Source organism: Mauremys mutica, chromosome 14 (genome assembly GCF_020497125.1).
Source record: "Mauremys mutica isolate MM-2020 ecotype Southern chromosome 14, ASM2049712v1, whole genome shotgun sequence".
In the NCBI taxonomy this organism is placed as follows: Eukaryota; Metazoa; Chordata; order Testudines; family Geoemydidae; genus Mauremys; species Mauremys mutica.
Genome location: NC_059085.1, coordinates 13585084 through 13606979, shown reverse-complemented (window position 1 = coordinate 13606979; position 21896 = coordinate 13585084). Strand labels below are relative to the sequence as shown.

The window sequence follows — 21896 nt, the reverse complement described above, 5'->3', positions numbered from 1 at the left end:
TTCAGAGGTGAATTCCATTTTCCTGGAGTCAGCCTAGCTGAGTGACACTAACATTTCCTTTGCTTTTATACTAGTTAGGGGAAGCTAGAATAAGGTTGCATCTACATGCAAAGTTGCAACAAGTGAGTTAGTCACCTTAAGCCACTGCATGAGGGTGTGACTATGCTGGAGTTGGAGCTGGAAATTTCAGTTAGGGTAGACGTACACATGCTAGCGTAGAATGAGATGGCACACTAAAAATAACAGGGTAGCTGCGGCAGCGTGGATGGCAGCTCAGGTTAGTCATCTGAGTAGAATCCAGTCCAAATTCCTATGTGCATACGTGGGCAGCTAGAATCCCAGGTATTACTACATGGGCAGAACTGCTTCATTGCCATTTACTGTCTACAGTAGGGGACTAGCCAGCATAGTCTTAATCTACTTAGAAGTTAAATCGGCATAATTACATAGGTCAGGGGTGCGAAAAAAATAGCATCTCTGACTGACATACCTATACCAACAAAACCCCAGTGTAGATAAGCACTTTTCCATTGACATAGCTGTCTGTCACCATAACTAATGTCGTTCGGGGAGATGGTATTCCAACACTGACAGAAAAACTCCATCTGTTGGTGTAGGCTACATTTAAACTAAGTGGCTATGCTTGCATAGCTATGCCAACGAAGGATCTGTTGTGTAAACATACTCCTACACATGGCCTGAGCCAGTTAGTTAGGGTCAGGTTTAAGCTAACCCAAAGTAAGGGTACCTACAGAGGTGTTTGCACCAGTTTAAAAAAAATTACAGTTCATTTTACTACAAGTTTGTTTGTTTGTTTGTTTATTTTGGTCAAAAAACTGAAAACCCAAAGTTTTGTCTGTGGGAAACCAAAAAGTTGTGACTGGTCAGGAAAAATTTTGGTTTTATTGAAAGTTCTCATAGACTGACTGACGTTTTTCAGTTGCCAAAAATTAAACATAAAATGCTTTTTTCCCCAAGAAAGCCTATTTATTTAAATAAAAAAGGCCATTTCCAACAAGGATTTCCATTGTGATAAAATCACTGTTTTCCACTAAACGAACAAGCACTTTGATAGAAAATTGTCATCTAGCTCTTGTACTCAGGAAAAATACTGGACTGATGGGTTTTATTAGTTAGCACTAGAATATATCACTCATAAGGCATGGTATAATGAACGTCAGAGCCAAAGTATTGGTTAAGGAGAGCACTTCAGGCTCAGAGTTGGAGTTGCTGATTAACCTAGATTATCAATAGACTTGAACCATAATAGCTATAGAAGAAAAAAAGACTCGTGCATTTTATGACTATTATTTAAAGTAATAAATATGCAAGAGTAAAATCATATGTGTTCACTAAGACTGAAACTACTACAAACTCTCTCAAATCAGTTAAGAGTTACACAATGTAATTATCAAACTGAGGTCAAAGTAATGGCTATTACAAGTCAGGAGACAGAGTTATAAAACAGGCAGTTCAAGGAGGCAGCTTGTCAATTTTGTTGCAGGCCACAATCAGTGAAATTTTTCTCACTGCAGTGATGCAATCTTTAGCTAGGTGAGAATTTTAGGCTTGGCTAAAATCTTTGTTTTCCTGCTGGAAATTCACTGTAATTACAGTGGCTGACTTCTTTCTTTCTTCTCCCCAACATAAACATTAAAGTATAAGCTTACAAGGTAGTTCAGGAGCTCTTCACTGAGCAATGTCAATTTTGTTTCTGTGGAAAACTAACACATCGCTAGGAACAGACACAGAATTATGATTTCTATGGGCACCTTCCCATTGTGTGTTTAAGATCCTGTTAAAGCCACAAACATCCTACCACACTACCACCCTAAAGGTAAATAGCCTTCAGGATGTCTTCTGTAAGATCAAAAGAAAAAGAAACTACTTACGGTGAAAAGGTTCAGACTTCGGCTCTGTTGTGGGTAGGAATTGTACTGCAGTTGAGGACTAGATAGAACTTCTCCCCTTCTAGCCAGAGGGTATCTTTGGTTACAAGGATTGTAGCAGGTGTTGGTGCTGTCTCTTCCTTTCCCCCAGGGTGATCAAGTCTAGAATCTTGGCAGTTCAGGATCTTGGGAGGATCAGTCTTCTTGCAATGGGTGGTGATCCTAAAGTGGCACATGCTGTGGTCTGTGTACATGGATCTTATAGGGGATAATTCTCCCTTACTCCACTTTGCAACAACTCCTTTCAGAGCTGTGGGCAAAGTAAGGGTGCAGTATACCCTAGATATGGGCGACCTGGTACAATCTTATACTAATGACTGAATTCTGGCCTGGGTAAAATTTCATCAGCCCTCATCTGCATAAAAATCAGTCTGTGATTGAGGCAAGGCCTTAATTATGTCAGAAGTCAGGCCCTATATTCCATCGATGCACCTCGGTCTCTCCTGTTCTCTGCCTTTGGCACATAATGGTTTAGTCTTCTGATGGCTGTAATACAGTAGAACCTCAGAGTTACAAACTGACCAGTCAACCACACACCTCATTTGGAACTGGAAGTACACAATCTGACAGCAGCAAAGACATCCTCCCAACCCCCTAAAAAAAAAATACAGTACTCTGTGAAATGTAAACTATTACAAAAAAGAGAGTTTCTTTTAGGAAAAAGATTTGACAAGGTAAGGAAACTGTTTCTGTGCTTGTTTTGTCTAAATTAGGGTGGTTAAAAGTAGCATTTTTCTTCTACATAATAAAGTTTCAAAGCTGAATTAAATCAATGTTCATTTGCAAACTTTTGAAAGAACAATCATAACGTTTTGTTCAGAGTTACAAACAACCTCCATTCCCAAGGAGTTTGTAGGTCTGAGGTTCTACTGCGCTTTGATCTAATTCTGGTTGTTGGACTTGGTGGGAGCGGGGGTAGGTGAGAGTGCTTAAAATGGTCTGGAAAAAAATATATGGGGTGGTTCTATCTATCTATAGTCTGGGAGTAGCAGCTCTGGCAAAGCAATGCTTAAAGTTCACCTCTTAGCGACCCCACTTAGCGATCCCTGGTGGCCCCAGCCCCCATTTTAAGTACTGGTTGCTGGGTGCTGTTTGGTGGTGTCCTGTAATACACAGGAGATTGGGCTGGATGATTTTGTGGTCCCTTCTGGCCTCAAACTCTGTGGCTTCATCTCAAAGCAAAAAGCTGCTTAACACTTTAACATCAATTCCATCTTAAATAAGGCCATTCAAATTTAAGCGGCCTATTTCTCTTTCTCACACCCCCACCCGCCCACCCACCGCAACTCACTTTGGAATGAGGGGTTGTGTGGTGGGGTATACAAACCTGCAAAAAGTAGAAACTAGGTCAAATTACAAAGGATGAATATAAACAAATAACACAAGTATGTAGGGACAAAATTAGAAAAGCCAAGGCACAAAATGAGCTCAAACTAGCCAGAGACAAAGGGTAACAAGAAAACATTCTATAAATACATTAGAAGTAAGAGGAAAACCAAGGACAGGGTAGGCCAGTTACTTAATGGGGAACAACAACAGAAAATGTGGAAATGGCAGAGGTGCTTAATGACTTCTTTGGTTTGATTTTCACCAAGAAGGTTGGTGGTGATTGGATGTCTAACATAGTGAATGCCAGTGAAAATGAGGTAGGATCAGAGGCTAAAATAGGGAAAGAACAAGTTAAAAATTACTTAGGGCGTGTCTACATTGGCACTTTACTGTGCTACAACTTTCTCACTCAGGGGTGTGAAAAAACACCCCCTCTGAGTACTGCAGGTTTCAGCTCTGTGAAGTGCCAGTGTAGACAGTGCACCAGCGCTGTCCCTCATGGAGGTGGGTTTTTTTTTTTTGAGTGCTCTCTCCCAGCACTCTGCTGCGACTACACAAGCCATGTTAAAGCGCTGCCAGTGAAGATGTGCCCTTACACAAGTTAGATGTTTTCAAGTCACCAGGGCCTGATGAAATGCATCCTAGAATATTCAAGGAGCTGACTGAGGAGATATCTGAGCCATTAGCGATTATCTTGGAAAAGTCATATTTGGAAGATGGGAGAGATTCCAGAAGACTGGAAAAGGGAAAATATAGTGCCAACCTAGAAAGAAAGAGAAATAAGAACAACCCAGGGAATTCCAGACCAGTCAGCTTAACTTCAGTACCCGGAAAGATAATGGAGCAAATAATTAAGCAATCAATTTGCAAATGTCTAGAAGATAATAAGGGGATAAGTAACAGTCAGCATGGATTTGTCAAGAGCAAATGATGTCAAACCAACCTGATCGCTTTCTTTGACAGGGTAACAAGCCTTGTGGATGGAGGGAAGTGGTAGACATGGTATATCTTGACTTTAGTAAAGCTTTTGATACTGTGACCTTCTCATAAACAGCCTAAGGAAATGCAACCTAGATAGAGCTGCTATAAGGTGGGTGCATAACTAGTTGGAAAACTACTGTCTGGGAATAGTTATTAGTGGTTCACAGTCATGCTGGAAGGGCATAACGAGTGGGGTCCCACAGGGATCAGTTCTAGGTCCGGTTCTGTTCAATATCTTCATTGGTGATTTTGATAATGGCATAGTGAGTGCACTTATAAAGTTTGCGGATGATACTAAGCAGGGAGGGGTTGCAAGTGCTTTGGGGGATAGGATTATAATTCAATATGATCTGGACAAACTGGAGAAATGGTCTGAAGTAGTAAACAGGATGAAATTCTATAAGGACAAATGCACTTAGAAAGGAACAATCAGTTGCACACATACAAAATGGGAAATGACTGCCTAGGAAGAAGTACTGCAGAAAGGGATCTGGGGGTCATAGTGGATCACAAGCTAAATATGAGTCAACAGTGTAACACTGTTGCAAAAAAAAGCAAACTTCATTCTGGGATGTATTAGCAGGAATGTTGTAAGCAAGACACGAGAAGTAATTCTTCTGCTTTACTCTGCGCTGATTAGGCCTCAACTGGAGTATTTTGTCCAGTTCTGGGCACCACATTTCAGGAAAGATGTGGACAAATTGGAAAAAGTCCAGAGAAGAGTAACAAAAATGATTAAAGGTCTAGAAAACATGACCTGTGAGGGAAGATTGAAAAAAATTGGGTTAGTTTAGTCTGGAAAAGAGAAGACTGAGAGAGGACATACGTTTTCAAGTACATAAAAGGTTGTTACAAGGAAGAGGGAGAATAATTGTTCTTGTTAACCTCTGAGGTTAGGACAAGAAGCAATGGGCTTAAATTGTGGCAAGGGAGGTTTAGGTTGGACATTAGGAAAAATGTCCTAATTTTCAGGGTGGTTAAACACTGAAATAAATTGACTAGGGAAGATGTGGAATCTCCATCATTGGCGATTTCAAAGAATATGTTAGACAAACACCTGTCAGGAATGGTTTAGATAATACTTAGTCCTGCCATGAGTGCAGGAGACCGAAGTAGATGACCTCTCGAGGTCCCTTCCAGTCCTATGATTCTATGAAACCCCATACTGGGCAACACCAAGTTAATGAGCTGGTGTGAGATCAGTTGGCCATATCCTACCACACCTGTGAGTGATGTCAGCCTGGAGGGAGGAGCTTAAAAAGGGAAATAAAGAGCACCATCGGTGGTAGACCAGAGAGAGCAAAGCAGCCCTCCGGTTTTTGGAGAGAGGGCTGTCGGAAGGCAAGAACTCCTTGGATGATCGCTGCCTGATGGTCCCTTCATGAAGGAAGGGAGGGCCTGATTCTGATCCACCTTTGATGGCATTATTTCTCCATATTAGCCTGTGAGCCAATTGTGGACACAGCTTAACAGAAGCTCTTTTAAAAAGAGGGTCTTAGCCCACCTGTGGGACAACTTATTTGTGTTAAGTTCTTTTAGTTAGTTGACAACCCTGGAAGGGGTGGACTGAGTCTCTAACAACTGGGCTGGTGTGGTGGAACACCCAAACGTGACAGAGTAGAGGCCTTGTGAGTGAAGGGGCTCTGCCCAGGGTCTAGGGGTACTCAGGGGAAGGAATCCCGTGACAGATTGCTTCTGAATTCTCTCTGTATGTTTCCAGTGATAAATGGTTTTTAAAATGTTAAGTATCTTTGGCTAGGCTTGTCTTTGTTATGCATACCAGAAAGCTTGCAAAATTGATCTGCAAATACATAAAAATAGGTCGTCTTAAGGGAGTTCAGGTTGGACCAGGAGTATTGTGAAAAAATTTTCTTGCAATCTTTTTGTACTCCCAAAGCCAGAATTTAAGAAACATTGGGGGGGGAGAAGAGGAATAAGAACTTTTTTTTTTTTTTTTTTGGAACCTCTATAGTCTATTTTGAGTTCAGATCAGGTTTCGAGTGCGAGTTCAGGAGTACTCTTTTTATTGCAACATATTTCCAGTAAACTTTAAAATGTATCCAATTCTGCAATACTGTGTCAAACTGTTCCTTAGCAAGAGGAGTTGGGATTGATATTGACATTTTCAAGACAAGGCATGAGAGGAACAGCACGAGGAAAACTTTTTGGTGAGCTGCTTGTGTGTGTATTTTTGAAAAGACAATCTTGTTTTATTTCTAGAGATAATAAACATATATAACACACACACAATCTGCCTGCATTCTTCCTGTTTTTCCTCAGTTATGCAACATAATGATGAATACATCTTAACCTTGTGTTCGTTATAGTTTGATATTTTTTAAATTTCGTATTTGAGTAAAATTCTAGCCCTTGTGTATGGTGGTTATATTAATGCGACCAATCGTGACATTGTATTAACCCAGGAACTTAATAGAATTTGAATCTGAATCTTTAAGCAAACAAACAAGATCTTAGCTATAGGCTGTATAAAGAAAATGGCCCCAATCCTACACACACTTGTGCAGTTGCTTAACTTTATCGATGTGAGCAGTTCCATGGACATTTGCTAGACTGTTCATGAAAACAGAATAAAACATACAGCTTAGTGTTTGCAGGCTCTGGCCCTGTATAGCTGAGTACTAGTCCCACTGTGTTGACAAATGGATCTCTGAAGCAAGAGAAAAAAGACCTCTTTAATGATAAAATGTCTGTCTTCTAGAAAATGAGGATTTTTTAAATGTCAAATAACCATTTAAGTTTAGATTTTGGTTTTATTGCATTTAGTTTTCTCAACTTCTTTATTTTGCAAGGATCAACAGAGCAATTCATATGAAAGATATGTGCAAAATAACATTGAGTAACATGCAAGGAATTCCAATGATATAACAAACCATGGGTCTGATCCTTCTCCCATTGAAAGGAGTGGCAAAAATCCCATGGACTTCAGTTGGTGCAAGATTGGACCCAAAATCTTGCTGCTTATGAAATCAATACAGGACTCATACCAGTATGGGACCGTGAATCCCAATCTTATGTAGAAATCCTTCATACAAAAGCAGTCTATGTTGTACTCTTTAGGGCAGTGGTTTTCAAACTTTTTGAGCTGAGCCCTCCCCCTTTGAGCTACAATTTTTGGTTGCACCCCCCCCAACCCAGACAAAAATAGACCCATGCAAAAGTCTGCTTGATAGCCTACTCATAAACCTACCAGAGACCTTAACACACTTTTTAATTCAATTACCTACATCTGTTACTCCTGGGGGAAATCTGTGAACAGTATTTAAAAATTCTGCATATTTTATTTATCAAAACAACACAATGTAATCACGCCAGTTTCAATTATTTTGGTAATTTATTTCAAAATACCTGTCAGCAAGTAGGTCTGTAACAATACAGACAACAACAACAACAACAAAAAAGATTCAGGAAATGATTTTTGACAAATAGATTCCTTACTAGGCATATTAATACAGAACGTTGAGTAATTTATTTCAACTACAATACAGAAACATATTTTCTGCATGGCCCAGAAGCAATGCAAAGGCTTGGGGGAATCAGGGGCAATGGAGGAGCTGAGCAAGAGAAAAATAATTGCTGGGAAGGAGCCTGGGAGTGAACCTCTGGAGGGTTGTTGGGTGTGGGTGGGAAAATCATGGAAAGGTTTTTTTGCGGGGAGGGGTTGTTAGGGATTTGGGATACTCCCCCATGCAGATCCTGGCTGACCCCTAGCCTCTCTCATTCAGTCAGGCACATCTGCCCCTGTCCCCATGTGTCTCTGCCCCCTTCACTCAGCCAATTTACCCATGTCCCCATGTGGTCCTGCACCCCCCACTCAACTGCCCCATCTCCATGTGGCCCTAACCCCCACTTAGCCACCCATGTGGCCCTGCAGCCCCAATCACTGTTGGTGCCACAGCAGCTCCTGGTGGGTGAAAGGCATAACTGCGGAGCCTCTTCAGCAGAATGTATTTTCTGCAGAGAAAAAACAATCTGTGGGACACATTAATTCTGTGGATGCACAGTGGTGCAGAATTCCCTTGGGAGGAACCTGAAAGTTTCAGATACACAGATACTTACCAAGGGTACAGCCCAGGTACTAAAAGTTCAGCAGCAGGCTGCTTGTACGTTGCAGCCAGGCTGCATCGCTAGGGCAGGGCCAGTACCTGCCCCTCTGCCCCTCCCCGCTTGGGGGAAGGCGCATGCGACAGTCTCTGGGGCTGGAGCCAGCGCTGGGTGTGGAGGCTGCCAGGAGTGGAAATCAGTGCAGCCACAGCGGATGTTGACACCAACCCACAGACTAGGTGACCTGCTGAGGTGAGTCGGAGTGAAGGTGGTGCTCCTTCCCTGCCCCCTATGGGGATGTGTGTGGCCTGGGCCCTGCCATGCAGGGCTAGCACAAACTGCCTGGTATTGCTGTTTGCTCCCCTGAACGTTCCTCCGCGTGCCCTAGGGAGGCGCACACCACAGCTTTAACCCCCCTGCTTAGTGAATCAGAGAAAAGTCGGGGAAACCAAGTCATGACTTCAGTTGTTTCATGGTGAAACCCAGTGAAGTCCATTTTTTTTTCATTTAAATAATATGTCTTTTAAAATGGTTGTGTATGAAACAAGTTTCTAGAACTTATTCTTAGTTATATGGCCCATATCGTGTATAGTGCTTTAGACAGTGATGACACTAACTTTTGTGGGCAAAGGAAATTGTTTATGATCGTCTACAGTAAGTGTGATATTGCCAAACAAGTAAAAGAGCATCAAACACACATGATTTAGTTCTAGAGATTGAGATCATCCTTGAATGGCTACAGTTATCACCAGACCAGGTTTCATTAGGTGACCTGTTTCATTTTTTTTTTTAAATTACATCCCTATGGTTTTGAATGCCTCCATTGCCTTGTGATCATGTTATCAGTCAGGAAATGCTACTCATGTGCTCTGTGGCCACAGGTCTGCTCCTAAAACACTTTCTTGTTTTAGTGCTTGGAAGAGCTGGTCAATTTTTTCTTTTTTTTGGTCAAAATAATTTTTCATGAAAATGGCTTTTTAACCAACATGGAAAAATTCATAGCAAGTTTACTTTAACCCGAACTTCCCTTTTTAAATGAAAAATAGAAAACTGCAAACTTTTTTGGTTCTTGAAATCTGAAAAGTTTGGTGGGTTCACTTTTGCTCTTGAAAATGGGGCAGAGAATTGTTGTTTTGGGCTTAACCTAAACAATAAAGGGAAACATTTCAAACTAAAGGAGATTTTTTTTCAAAACTTTTAATAGAAAATGGTTTTTTTTTGTTTTTTTTAACCCTGTAGTGCTCTGCTTGATATCGTCGTGTTCATATTCCAGGTTCATTCATTTATCCTCCCGCAGGAAAGCCAGCAAAACGCTCAAAATAGGCCATAAGTGGAACTTGATCAGAGCATAGGCGTTGAGCTGACTCTCTGCCCTGGAATGAATTTCACACTCCAGGTTGAGCAAGCCTGAAACAGCCTATCTCAGCTCACTTCCCATCCTCCATCAGTCCAGCCTGATTCCTCTCACCCATTTTGTAGAGATAGGGCTGAAGAATGTCACACGTGCTGAGTCTCAAAACCAGGAGGGCTGGATGTAATTTAGGAGGGGCACAGAAAATGAAACCAAAGTACTATCTTTTCGCGATCTGCAGATGTAGTGAGACAGTCCTTAAAATTAAGTTCAGACCTGGTCTCAGTTCTCCCATATACTCTATCCTGAACCTCAATGTTAATACTCGTATTGCTTAGACAAAGTAACGCTGCATCTGTAGCCCTGTTCTTCCTAATGTGATGGTTGTCTGGTGTTTCTTCTTCTTGATTTCAATCACTTGGATTAACCTTAATCTGTCAGTCATTAGCAAATATTAGTAAGTCATCTTTGACATTTTGCTCTAACTGAAACTGTAGGCTTTGCCTGTTGGAAGTTACTAATTAAATAAAACTCCCTGCTGTGTGGAAGGGGGGAAAAAGTATAATTCAAAAGGGGAGATGAAAGTCGCCTTCTCTGTGTCTCATGCTGAAACGCAGACATTTCTTCTGATCTCTGTCTCGGACCTTTCTCTCTTCAGAAGGCATTAGATTCTTCAGATAACCTGTTATTTCCAATTAGAAGTAAGTGCCCTTTGCAATCGTTTGGTATCTGCATAACTTACCCAGGTAACAGCTACCTTGGAAAGTGCAGGGCTTGAACTGAAGGAAACCATTTACTACAGTTCTTTGCAAGCGAAAAATATTTAACTTATCCTGTTGTAGTAGCCGAGGCAGCATTCGATTCATGCTGGAGTGGTCCCGAGTGATGCTTCGTCACTTTTTTGGGGAACCAGAATGGTGTTCTCGTACTTCTGAGAACTGTGAAGGCATCCCAGCATGTCTCTTTCTAGGGCTGCAGCACTGAGCCTGGGTAACATGTGAGTTTATAACAAAATAAGTGTGTAGAGTGCTGTAGAATACAATGGGGTTTTCAATCTTTAGTATTTAAATGCCCCCAATACCATACTACCTGAGTGCCTCTCAATCGTTAGTGTGTTTACCCTCAGAGCACCTCTGCGAGGTAGGGCAGTGCTATTATCCCCATTGTACAGATGGGGTAACTGAGGTGCAGAGAGGCTAAGGGACTTGCCCTAGGGTCGCAGAAGAAGTCTGAGGGAGGGGTGAATATTGTGCTGCTAACTACCTCATCTAGGCAGGGTGCTGAAGATTCCACCGGGATATGCTCTCTGCAGGGTGTGGGTTGAATGTGCTAGTTCTGGGGTGATGCAGCAGCATCCATGCTCTGGGACAAAGCTGCTGTTGGGATGATAGTGTCTCTGACCTAGGCACTTAGAAAAATGGGAAAGCTACTTCCTGTTACCTCCAGATGCTGTGCAGAGAAAGGAGAGTGCATTCATTTAACTTTGCTGCCACTCAGTAATACCGTCAGGAGATATCCCCCTCAGGGACTGGGCATGGTGGTTTAGAGTTGTCTTGGGGACTAGGAGAGAAGTATTGAGTTTCTCCTGGTAGCGATTCTAGTCTAGCCAATGAAGCTAAGAGCTGGCACCTGAGGGAGTGTGCCCAGGGAGTGAAGATTCCATGTGTGCTTGTCCCTTCTTGGTATGTGGTTGAGAAGAAGAAAACAGGAGCTCTGGTTGCCCCGGGTATCAGGCAAGACTGCAGCTATTGAGGATGGATGGTGGAAGATTTTCCACAGAAAAAACCTTGCGTGAATGGCCTCACATCTGGTGATAAAATTGTCTGCTGGTTGCAGATTACAGACACACAATTTGAAGTGGAAACATTTTCTTGAGGATTTTAGGGAAAGCAGGTAAAATTGGGCTCATAATGGGAAAACATGTCCGTCTTAATTACAGAGGGACTACAACCTCTCTAAGGCTTTAGAAAGTCAGTCTGTCCTTGCTTTACCCTATTGTGTATGTTAGGGCTTCTCTTTTTCAGGATTTATTCATGTAATTTTTCAGGGTTTATTTTTAGCAATTTGAGTTTTTATATAGCTGTCAAAAATCAGGGTTTTCAAGGGCTTTCTTGTACATACTGTACTGAGTCATGTATATATTATACATTAATCGTAGTGCATACTGTAATGAGTAATCTTTGTAATGTTCTCTTGTGCACTTTCACATAGTACTGTTTCAAACAGCACTACATTAAAGTACACTAAGGAACCTTTAGTGCACACCTGCAGGCTTTACACACACAATTAATATGCAGCACTTTAGTGTGCATTAGAAATCACACCCCTGTAGTCCCCATTGCTGCTCTGGTAGACAAGCCCTTAGACATTCCTGGTGTTTTTGTTAGTGTTTATTGGATAAGCACAGATTTCTTTTTTGTAGGGGCATTTTATCAGTGTTTATTGCTTAAAACCTGAAATCAGAAGCCCTATGTATCTGCAATGGTCTGAGATCAGCATGTGATATTTCAGATTATACCATGTGTGTGCCTGGTTAGTGCAATAATAGGGAAGTTCAATATAGCATGTCAGTGAACTGAAAGTGGAGCCAAAACTGTAGCTTTTAAATGTCTTTTTGCTGGTCTGCACCCCTCTCACCAGCATCCAGTATTTCAGGGTCCTGCTAGCTAAGGAACATGAAAAACAAAATGGCAGTTGATCAATCGGCTGACCTAAGATACTTGAGCACAGCAGGCATAGCTATATTTTCGTTTTTGCTGCTTTTGGTTTACTGTGGGTCCTGTGGTCTCATAATTGATTGCAATAACTTTAGAGGATGCTGCAGGAGGGGAATAGCTATTAAAAACCTCCATGAGGACTCTCAAGTTGGCCGGGATAAGAGCAGGTCGATCAGGCTGAAATCAGTTCTGTGCATCGTGCTGGTTCTGCCTAGGTCTATAATTAACATTTGCTAATTTCATTGAAATGCATGCTGGCTACAGGAGGCTGGTCTGTTGGAAGATTTTACCCTGCTTTTTATTCTGTTTTATTTCCAATTAAGTGGTACTCTCCATCCATTAAGCTTTCAAAGCGAGCGGCAGCTGTCAATAATATCGCTCTCTGCTCCTTTGGTGAAAAAACAAAAAGTGTATCAGGTACCCCTCCCTTGCATGTTGGGTTCTCAAGAGAAAATAAACTGCTTTCTTGTTAAAGTGCCAGGTACTGTAAAGCAGGCAAAATGCACTGTCAGGTGCATTACGGTAGGCACATCAAATATCTGCTGTGAGATCAGATAATTATTGAAACATCAAGGTAATGCTCCTGTAACAAAGATATTTGTGTAGGATGCATCAGCAATGAAACAGTTAATAGTTAGGGATGAGGGCAGTTTGTGTTAGAGTTCATTGGCCATTTTGTATTCTTCTATATTCTTCTTCTGACAACAGCAGGAAGGAAGAGCTCACTGCCTAACGTTCAGGGCTGGCTCCAGACCCCAGCGCGCCAAGTGCGTGCTTGGGGCGGCGTTTTGCCGGCAGGGCGGCAGGCGGCTCCGGGGGACCTCCCGCAGACGTGCCTGCGGAGGGTCCGCTGCTGCCGCGGCTCCGGTGGACCTCTGCTCCACTGGAGCCGCGGGACCAGCGGACCCGCCGCAGGCACGTCTGCAAGAGGTCCCCCGGAGCCGCGGGACCGGCGTGCTTGGGGCGGTCAAATTCCTAGAGCCGCCCCTGCTAACGTTCCAAAGAGTATGCGGATGTAGCCACATACTGTACCCATGTTGACTTTTATGGGAGCTGTTTGGCTAACTATCCTGCAACCCATTGGAAAATGTAGCTGTCTAGTGTCTAATTTCACTTTGAATTCCTTGCCTTTTGCTGTTTAGCCATTGGTTATATGTATTTTATTTCCCTCCATAATTCAAGGCTCCCATTAGCACTGTATGTGAAAAAGACATTGGCCTACAGTTAAATTTAACTGCCCCATGGAAATTGCCAATGTTTTTCTAATGTCACTTCATATCATTGAAATATTTTTTTGAACATGTTATGTTGGAAGTGTTTTTTTCCCCACATGTTGTATATAGAGCCCAAAGTTTCCCATGTGAATACTGATAACAAATGGCTAGGAAAAGGCACAGAAAAACATTATTTGTAAATGTATTCATTGAGCAATTTTGAATAATAAGTAAATGGGAGAGCATCATAAGCTGGCAATGGAAAATAGGATAATGAATTGACTGAATTATTCACATATGTGTTTAGCAGGGATGGCTAAAGAGGAAGGATAAACAAATGAATATTTGGAGCAAGTAAATACCAAGGAAAGAGTGGAATCATTTAGTGTACAAGGGGATATAATTAGGTATATGGAGAAGTTTATGGTATTTATCACCACTGCACAATCTACTGAGCTGTGGAATAATCTCTCTCGAGAAGTGTCAGATCTCTCGGCACTGCCAAAAAAGTGTACGTTGTGGGACAATTCCCCACTAACAAGGAGGGTTGGAGTTGACCAAATAGATCTATTCCACCTCCAACTTCTATAACCCACTCTTAACTCCACCCAGAATGGGCAACACAGCCAATCAAATTCCATACCACAGCTATTTTCTAAGGGAGAAATTCACTGCTTCGCAGAGAGCCAGGAGAAGGCCTGTGTATCACTTAAGTCCCATTTAAGCCTTGTGCAAAGAAAGTGTAAGATATGAACCTTATGCCTTATCTTATGGTCTCTTTGCCATGAGGCTCACGTAGGACATAAGTGGTGAGTAGGCCTCGTGCTAGTCCTCTCAGAGGAATGAATTTCACCATAGGTGAATGCAGCCCAGTTAGCACATTGCATGCAGTTTCAATGAACCACCATAAAATCTCTGCAGCTTTTCAACTTTTTAATTAATTTTGAACTGCTGGGGAAAAAGTAAATACTGCAGCAAAGTGCTACCTAAATGAGGGGTGGTGAGGATGAAAGCAGTATCCCACAGCCAGTCTTTACGTGTGCTCTATTTATAACGCATGTCCAGAGCTCATCGCCATTATATGCTTATTCCAGCAGAGAGAACTGAGCTCCCAATCACTTGTCTTCAAGCAGCAGCTGAGCACCTACGCTTCTGAAATGAAACAATAACAAGTTTCTTCCTGGTTCACTCGAACAAGGAAAAGATGCAGCAAGAATGAAGTAGAGTTCTGCATGTCTACGCCTCGGATTTGCTCTGGGGTAGCTGCACTGGTGCAGTGGTCCCTAATGTAGATAAACTATACAATCCTACACGTGGGCTCCCATTATAATAATAATAATGAAGGATAAGGGAAAGAAGGAAAGAGCAATTAATGTGCAGGTCTGATCGGGCCTGTGGTGCAGGGGATGGATCACTTGATGATCACCTGTTCTGTTCATTCCCTCCGAAGCAACTGGCACTGGCCACTGTTAGAAGACAAGATACTGGACTAGGTGGACCCAATATGGCTGTTCTTATGGTATTTTGGACTATAACACACTGTGACTCTCTAAGTGGGCGGCGATGAAGGGCTCAGGACAGATGAAATTTTCACCAAGGAACCCAATCTTGCTCCTCACTGAAGTCCAAGACCACTGCAGTCTACTTCAGTGGGAGCCTGACTCTAACATAAGGGTTAAGGTTGCACTGAGGACCACCAGATAAAAGGAGGATGGCTAGCCAAGTACCTTCAAAGAAAGCTTGGTGTGTTCATATTATCTTAGTTGTTTGGAACCAATGGCCTTGAGCAGTGGTTCCAAAATCATGCTCTGTGGACCACTAGTGCTCTGCACTCCTTGGTGATTTATGGAGAACTGGTTGGTCATATACCGCTGGATGGCTTCTTTCCTTCCAGCTACAAAGTTGCGTTACAGCTGTTTAAAAATACACACTTTCCTAATATTACTCTTCCATGCAAGCAACTGCAGTAGCTGCCACAAATGTTTGATGTAGGTGGTCCCTGCATATACACACTGGAGGGGAGGTGGTCCATGCTATGGAAAAGCATGATCTGTCTATTAAGATGTGGTCAATGCTATTAAAAGGTTTTGGAGCTCCCCAGTCTTAGAGGATCATGAAGCAAAGCCTAGTTCTGTCTCAACTCAGCCAACTACAAGCAAGATATCTTGTAACATGGAAGGACACCATTAATATTTAAAATATATATGCATATTTATGTATATCTATAATTCCAAATCATTTTAAAACAGCACACTGACATACTATTAACAAAATACTAACTGACATACTATTAACAAAATAAAACAAAGTTCACTGGGATTGACATCAAAACACAGTCTGTGCTGCTCTGTGTACTGACCCAAACAATACACTTCTAATTAGAGATGACTCCCTGTGGTCTACTTTGACAGGGTCTGGATCTGCACTTTGCTGCTTGAGTCTATCTCTAGTCTTAATTTTCTCCATGATTGTCCTTCCAAATTGTGAATATTTTGTGTGTGTGCAGAGGGTGCTCAGAGGGAAGATAAAGTGGGTTATGGCACTTTGGCAGAAGGATTTATAAATATTTTAAATAATACTTTTTGGTCTGTAAACAGCACAAAGCATGTCTTTTTACAAGCAGAATTCTAGGATTAGGAATATTTGTCCAGTTGAGCCATGCAATTAGTTCAGCAGCTCTAGAAAGAGCCAAGTGGAATCAGCTGGCTGGTTTTGTGAGGGTTTTTTGTGGGGTGGCGGAAGTAGGTTGTTTTCTGGGTTTTCCTACATAAACGGGGGGTCAAATTTTTGGTCTGACACAGTAATGATGGTGTGATAAATGAAGCAGGGTAGCTCCCTTTTATGGACAGCCAGCCAGCCAGTTAGCTGTAAAGTCCCTCTTGGTGGCTGTTCTCTGCTTGCTTTACCTGTTAAGGGCTAACAAAGTCCCCCAGGTAAAGGAAAGGAAGTGGGCACTTGAACAAAAGAGCCAATGGGAAGGCTAGAACTTTTTAAAATGGGGAAAAATACTTCCCCTTTGAGTCTGTTGTTGGATTTTTAGTGTCCCAAGAGGTTTGTGCATAAGTTGTTTAATTAGCTGGTGGCAACAACTAATTTCTTTTGTTTTATGTCTCAGCTCTTCCCTGGAGGGGGCTGTGCGTGAAAGGGCTTGTGTGGGTATCCCACAGGAAGGAATTCCCAAGTGCGCCTTCCTGGGTTCCAAAAAAAGGGGGTTTGCATTTGGGTGGTGGCAGCATTTACCAAGCCAAGGTCAGAAAAAAGCTGTCACCTGAGGAGTTTAATGCAAGCCTGGAGTGGCAAATATTAATTTTTAAAAATCCTTGTGGGCCCCCACCTTCTGCACTGGAAGTGCCAGAGTGGGGAGTCAGCCTTGACAGATGGAGACCAAGTAGAGGCATTTCCAGCAGCTTGTGCCTGAGAGAGGTTCTAGCTTCATCGGCAGGGCCAAGCAACCAAAATGGGCCAAATGTGAGTGGCATTGTGATCCTGTGTGCCAAGTCACACCACCATTGATTCAGATTTGGTCCCCAGTGACATGAGTCAGGACCGGTGAGTTCTAACCCTGGTTGTGGAAGAGGAGTGGGGGGTAGTGAGTGGAGCTGGGAGCCGGGACTCCTGGGTTCTAACCCTGGTTGGGGAAGAGGAGTGGGGGGTTAGTAATTGGAGCTGGGAGCCAGGACTCCTGGGTTCTAACCCTGGTTGGGGAAGAGGAGTGGGGGGTTAGTAATTGGAGCTGGGAGCCAGGACTCCTGGGTTCTAACCCTGGTTGGGGAAGAGGAGTGGGGGGTAATGAGTGGAGCTGGGAGCCAGGACTCCTGGGTTCTAACCCTGGTTGGGGAAGAGGAGTGGGGGGTTAGTAATTGGAGCTGGGAGCCAGGACTCCTGGGTTCTAACCCTGGTTGGGGAAGAGGAGTGGGGGGTAATGAGTGGAGCTGGGAGCCAGGACTCCTGGGTTCCAACCCTGGTTGGGGAAGAGGAGTGGGGGATAGTGAGTGGAGCTGGGAGCCAGGACTCCTGGGTTCTAACCCTGGTTGGGGAAGAGGAGTGGGGGGTAGTGACTGGAGCTCGGGAGCCAGGACTCCTGGGTTCTAACCCTGGTTGGGGAAGAGGAGTGGGGGGTAGTGACTGGAGCTGGCTTCTAACTGAATGGGGTTTAGTAGGGGCTGGGGGGCTGGGAGCAGAGGGCTGCAGCGCTTATCATTTAGCACAAAGCAGCTTCCCTCCTTGTCCCCCCCATCCTCCCCCCCATGTGGCCCCTTAGATCCGCCCCTGGCTGCTCCCCTCCTGTGAGTGCGCAGGGTGGGGTTTGCAGCGGTGCCAGCGAGCGCTGCTGTCAGGGGTGATGCAGCCGGGGTGGGAGGGAATCCCCCCGGCTCCAGCATGAGGACTGGGTGAAAGATGTGCGAGCAGGCAGCGCGCTACTGCAGGGACAGCGTCCACAAGATCCTCCACAAGCAGCAGCCGCAGACCAGGGGGCTGGACGGGCTGCTCCGCTGGATAGTCACCAAGATGAGCGACAAGAGCCTCCTCTCGGACCGGGAGCTCCTGCAGGAGGGGCAGGCGGCCGCCGGCCAGGGCTGCTTGCCCGCGGGGCAGCGGAAAGGCACCTCGGTGATCCTGGATGTGAGTTCGGGGCTCGGGCCGCGCTGGGGGGCTGGGCGGCGGCGGCGGCAGGGCGCCCGGGGGCGGCGGGGGCGGGTCTCTCCCGGCCCCCGGACTTTACAGGGGGAGCCTGGACGGGTGCGAGTCGCGCCCTCTCCCCCCTTTGCACGGCCCCGCTGCCGCCTCGTGCCCCGGAGCCGGGTGGCGGCGGGGCCGGCAGGGTTTGCAGCCGGGCACAGAGCAGATGCGGGCGGGGGAGGCGCTTGCTCTGTCCGTGCAGCCGGACACAGCGGCGCTTCAGCGCGGGCGAGGGGGGCCCCCGGTCCGGGCGGCTTTCAGCACCCCGGAGAGTTCAGGTTTAAAATGCGGGGCGAGGTGGGGGGGGGGGGGTCTCGCATCGCAGGGGATCTGCACCGCAAAGGGGAGCGCGGTGCTCCCTAGGAGCGGCCATGTGAGTGCTTTGGGCAGCAGGGACCCGGGTCTTCCCGCCGCTTCTGAGCGCTCCAGTCCCTGCTGTCAGTTCCAGGTCAGGAGTTGCCGCTGAGCTGCTTCTCTGGGCCACTGGCAGCACCGAAAGGAGAAGCTGAAACTCCCCCGGGCACTGTGTCAATACGAGTATTCGCTGCCCAAGCCAGCACAGGTTCGTTTGGAAGAACCTCCTAATGCTCCATTCTGTGGTAGCAGTGTCCCCCAACCCCCAATCTTCTCTTGCTGGTACAATCGCTGCTTTTCCTCTTAAATGCACACGCTACTGTCTTCTGAGCTTGAAAAGTATCTGGGGTGTTTGTGTGGATCAATATTGCTGGGAGAGATGGGAGCCAGAAAGGGCAAAATCTATATGGACCGTCCATTTAGATGAATATTTTAAGGCAAACATCTGCTCTGCAGTTTGAGATTAGATTAAATGGGCTTGTTTGCACTTCAAAACCCGCTGTTTTCTAAATACATTTGATCAATGCAGTTGGCTAGGTTTCAGTCAATAGAAAGCAAATGGCACTTTAACAACACTGAAACTTAAGAATAGTTAGTGTTCCTAAACCTGGCTTGGCATGCTGAGTTAGTGGTGCGATGCAATTCCACTTTGATTATGGGAAATGGGATATCTCTTATTGTATTTAATTTACAGATGAATGATAGGTATTCTGTGATTGCCCAATAGCTAGTAACATCCAATATTTACTTAGGTTAAATAAAAAATAAAACACAATGTATGGTATTATTTCTGGCACATTTCCTAAGGTGAAACTGTAAAGCAGTGGTTCTCAACCAGGGGATACACAGAGGTTTTCCAGGGGGTACATCAACTCATCTAGATATTTGTCTAGTTTTACAACAGGCTACATAAAAAGCACTAGTGAAGTCAGTACAAACTAAAATTTCATATAATGATTGGTTTATACTGTTCTATATACTGTACATTGAAATGTAAGTACAATACTTATATTCCAATTGATTTATAATTATATGGTACAAATGAGAAGTACTGAAAAATTGCTTGATAGTGTGCTGTGGCACTTTTTTGTAGGTTTGTCAGTTTTTGTAAGCAAGTAGTTTTGAAGTGAGGTGAAACTTGGTGGTACGCAAGACAAATCAGACTCCTGAAAAAGGTACAGTAGTCTGAAAAGGCTGAGAGCCACTGCTGTAAAGTGGATATTTTTTGAATGTTAAGCCTCAAATGAGCTTGGTCATTTGGCAGTTAAGGTCCATTTAAACTGGATGTTTCAATCTCAATGAAATCTGTATTTGAGACACTTAATTTAAAGTATGAAAGAAAAGTGTGGGGCATATTAATGTAATTAAACCCTTTACAAGAGTAAGAGAAATATAAAATGAGTTCATTCCAACCTTTCAGGTAGATTTCTTCTCTCAACTGTGCAAGAAATTAGTTGAGCATATTTAAAATTTTTACAAAATCAACCAAAAGTTAAAAAAAAAAAGTCCCAGAATAAAATAACTATGAATTCATTGATCTCGCAAGGCTCTGGCTTGTGAATTTCAGCCAAGAGAGATAATTTCAGTTGGTGACTAACTAAATAACTTGGGGGGAACATAGTCAGTCTGTACCATACCTGAGAGAGACTGTGTGTCAGGCATGAATGCTGGATTGCTTTGTAAAATGAAGATGATTAAACAGAATACCTTTTGCTGTGTTTTTTTCTCGAGATGCTAGGACATGCTCTCATTATGTGTGGCATGCTTGTGAAACATAATTGGGCTTTGTCAAATTTTCTTCTCTGCTATTCTTATGATTACAATAGTCTGTTTTTAATCATAAAAGTCTAATGAGAAAACTTCGGTAGTTTAACAATTTTTACATCTGATATTTACCCATAGTTCTATTTTATTAGCTTGCACCTGTACAAATTGTGTAACTTTTCTTGATCGTATCTTCACCAAAAATATAGAACCCTCTGAAGAGTAGTGAAAAGAATCCCCAAGGACAGCTATGAAATAGCTTGCACTGATCTGTCTTTAGGGCATGCAAGTGATTTGTAACTTTTATGTCAATATTGTTAGGGAATGTGTGTTTAATACTTTATAATATTTACAGTTGGCTGTTTTAGTAAATTCTTTGCATTTAGATGGAATTAAAAGAGAACAGAGGTGGGGATGGGGTTTTCAAACCCTAGCACAGGCAACTCCTGAAGAAAATATAGTGCAAACAGTTATAATTACATATTTGTTCAGACAGTGGCATCTAATAATTAAAAGCATCAGTTTTTCAGTCTTCCATCTTTAAGAAAACAAAACTAAAAAACTGTTATCATAAAAAATTAGCTACTGGCGGCACTAGCTGGAGTCTGTTAATATCCCCAAGTCCAAACCTGCATTATTTCTTCTATACTAGTCCTTAGATTTCTTGACACATCTTGTTGAATCATGCTGGAATCTATGGTAGGCATTGGCACCTGCTAAAGACCCCAAAACTCATTTCATTTGTGATCTAAGCCCAATTCTGGGCTCAGACTGAAAGAGATGATGGGTTTATGAATTAACTAGTTCTGCCAAATTGAACTGCTTCAGATTGTCTTTGGCCCAACTAATACAATTGAATGTTGCTCCTAATCTAAATATTTTGATGGGAAGAGACATGCTACTGTTTAGAAATAATTGATGCATAATGGAGACATTGAAAGAACCTAAGTAGCTAATGTGTTTTTGGTGATCTCACTTTTTTTCTTTTCTCTACCTACTGAAGGTTTAACCAAAGATGGTTGGAACCTGTATTTCCAACATAGATGATACAGTTGCGCAAACAGTAATATTTTGGCCTGACAAGATGCTCAATAGGTGGAAGATATTGTTATAGTTAAAAACAGTCATATTAATGTTAAGCTCGATTCAACATGCCAGAATTTTTTTTTAAATGGGAAGAGGAGAGATTGATATGAGAAAACGTGAAGTATAAACTTGTAAAATTATGTAACCATGGGGAAACAAAACAAACTATAATGCACGGCACATTCATCTGTATCTGAATCATTCCTTTGCTTTCCACTTAGATTGTTAAAGATCTTTTTTTGCATTATCTCTTATGGGTTGAAAGTAGAATTGGATGAATGCTGCAAAAATAATTTGAAAATGTTGTGGTTCTTTAAAAGTTTGCTTTACCTTCATTATTTATAACTACAGCGAGAGCTTCAACTGAGATTGTGACTCTGCTGTCTTAGGCTCTTTATAAACACCTGCT

The 21896-nt window shown here is 43.1% G+C and overlaps 1 protein-coding gene across 5 annotated transcripts in view; it reads left to right on the top strand.

Moving 5' to 3' along the window:
* The window catches only part of NECAB2 (N-terminal EF-hand calcium binding protein 2), a 365795-nt gene that overhangs the window by 43215 nt on the left and 300684 nt on the right, over window positions 1-21896 (top strand). For 2 of the 5 annotated variants that reach the window (XM_044987367.1, XM_044987365.1), the window contains exon 1: window positions 17975-18226. The exons of 2 other annotated variants lie outside the window; for them this stretch is intronic. In XM_044987367.1, the coding sequence (XP_044843302.1) occupies window positions 18002-18226 (225 nt within the window). In that variant the 5' untranslated portion in view covers window positions 17975-18001. Of the gene's footprint in view, window positions 1-17974; window positions 18227-18816; window positions 18846-21896 lie in introns of those variants that run through there. One more of the 5 variants, XM_044987370.1, reaches the window with a different exon arrangement.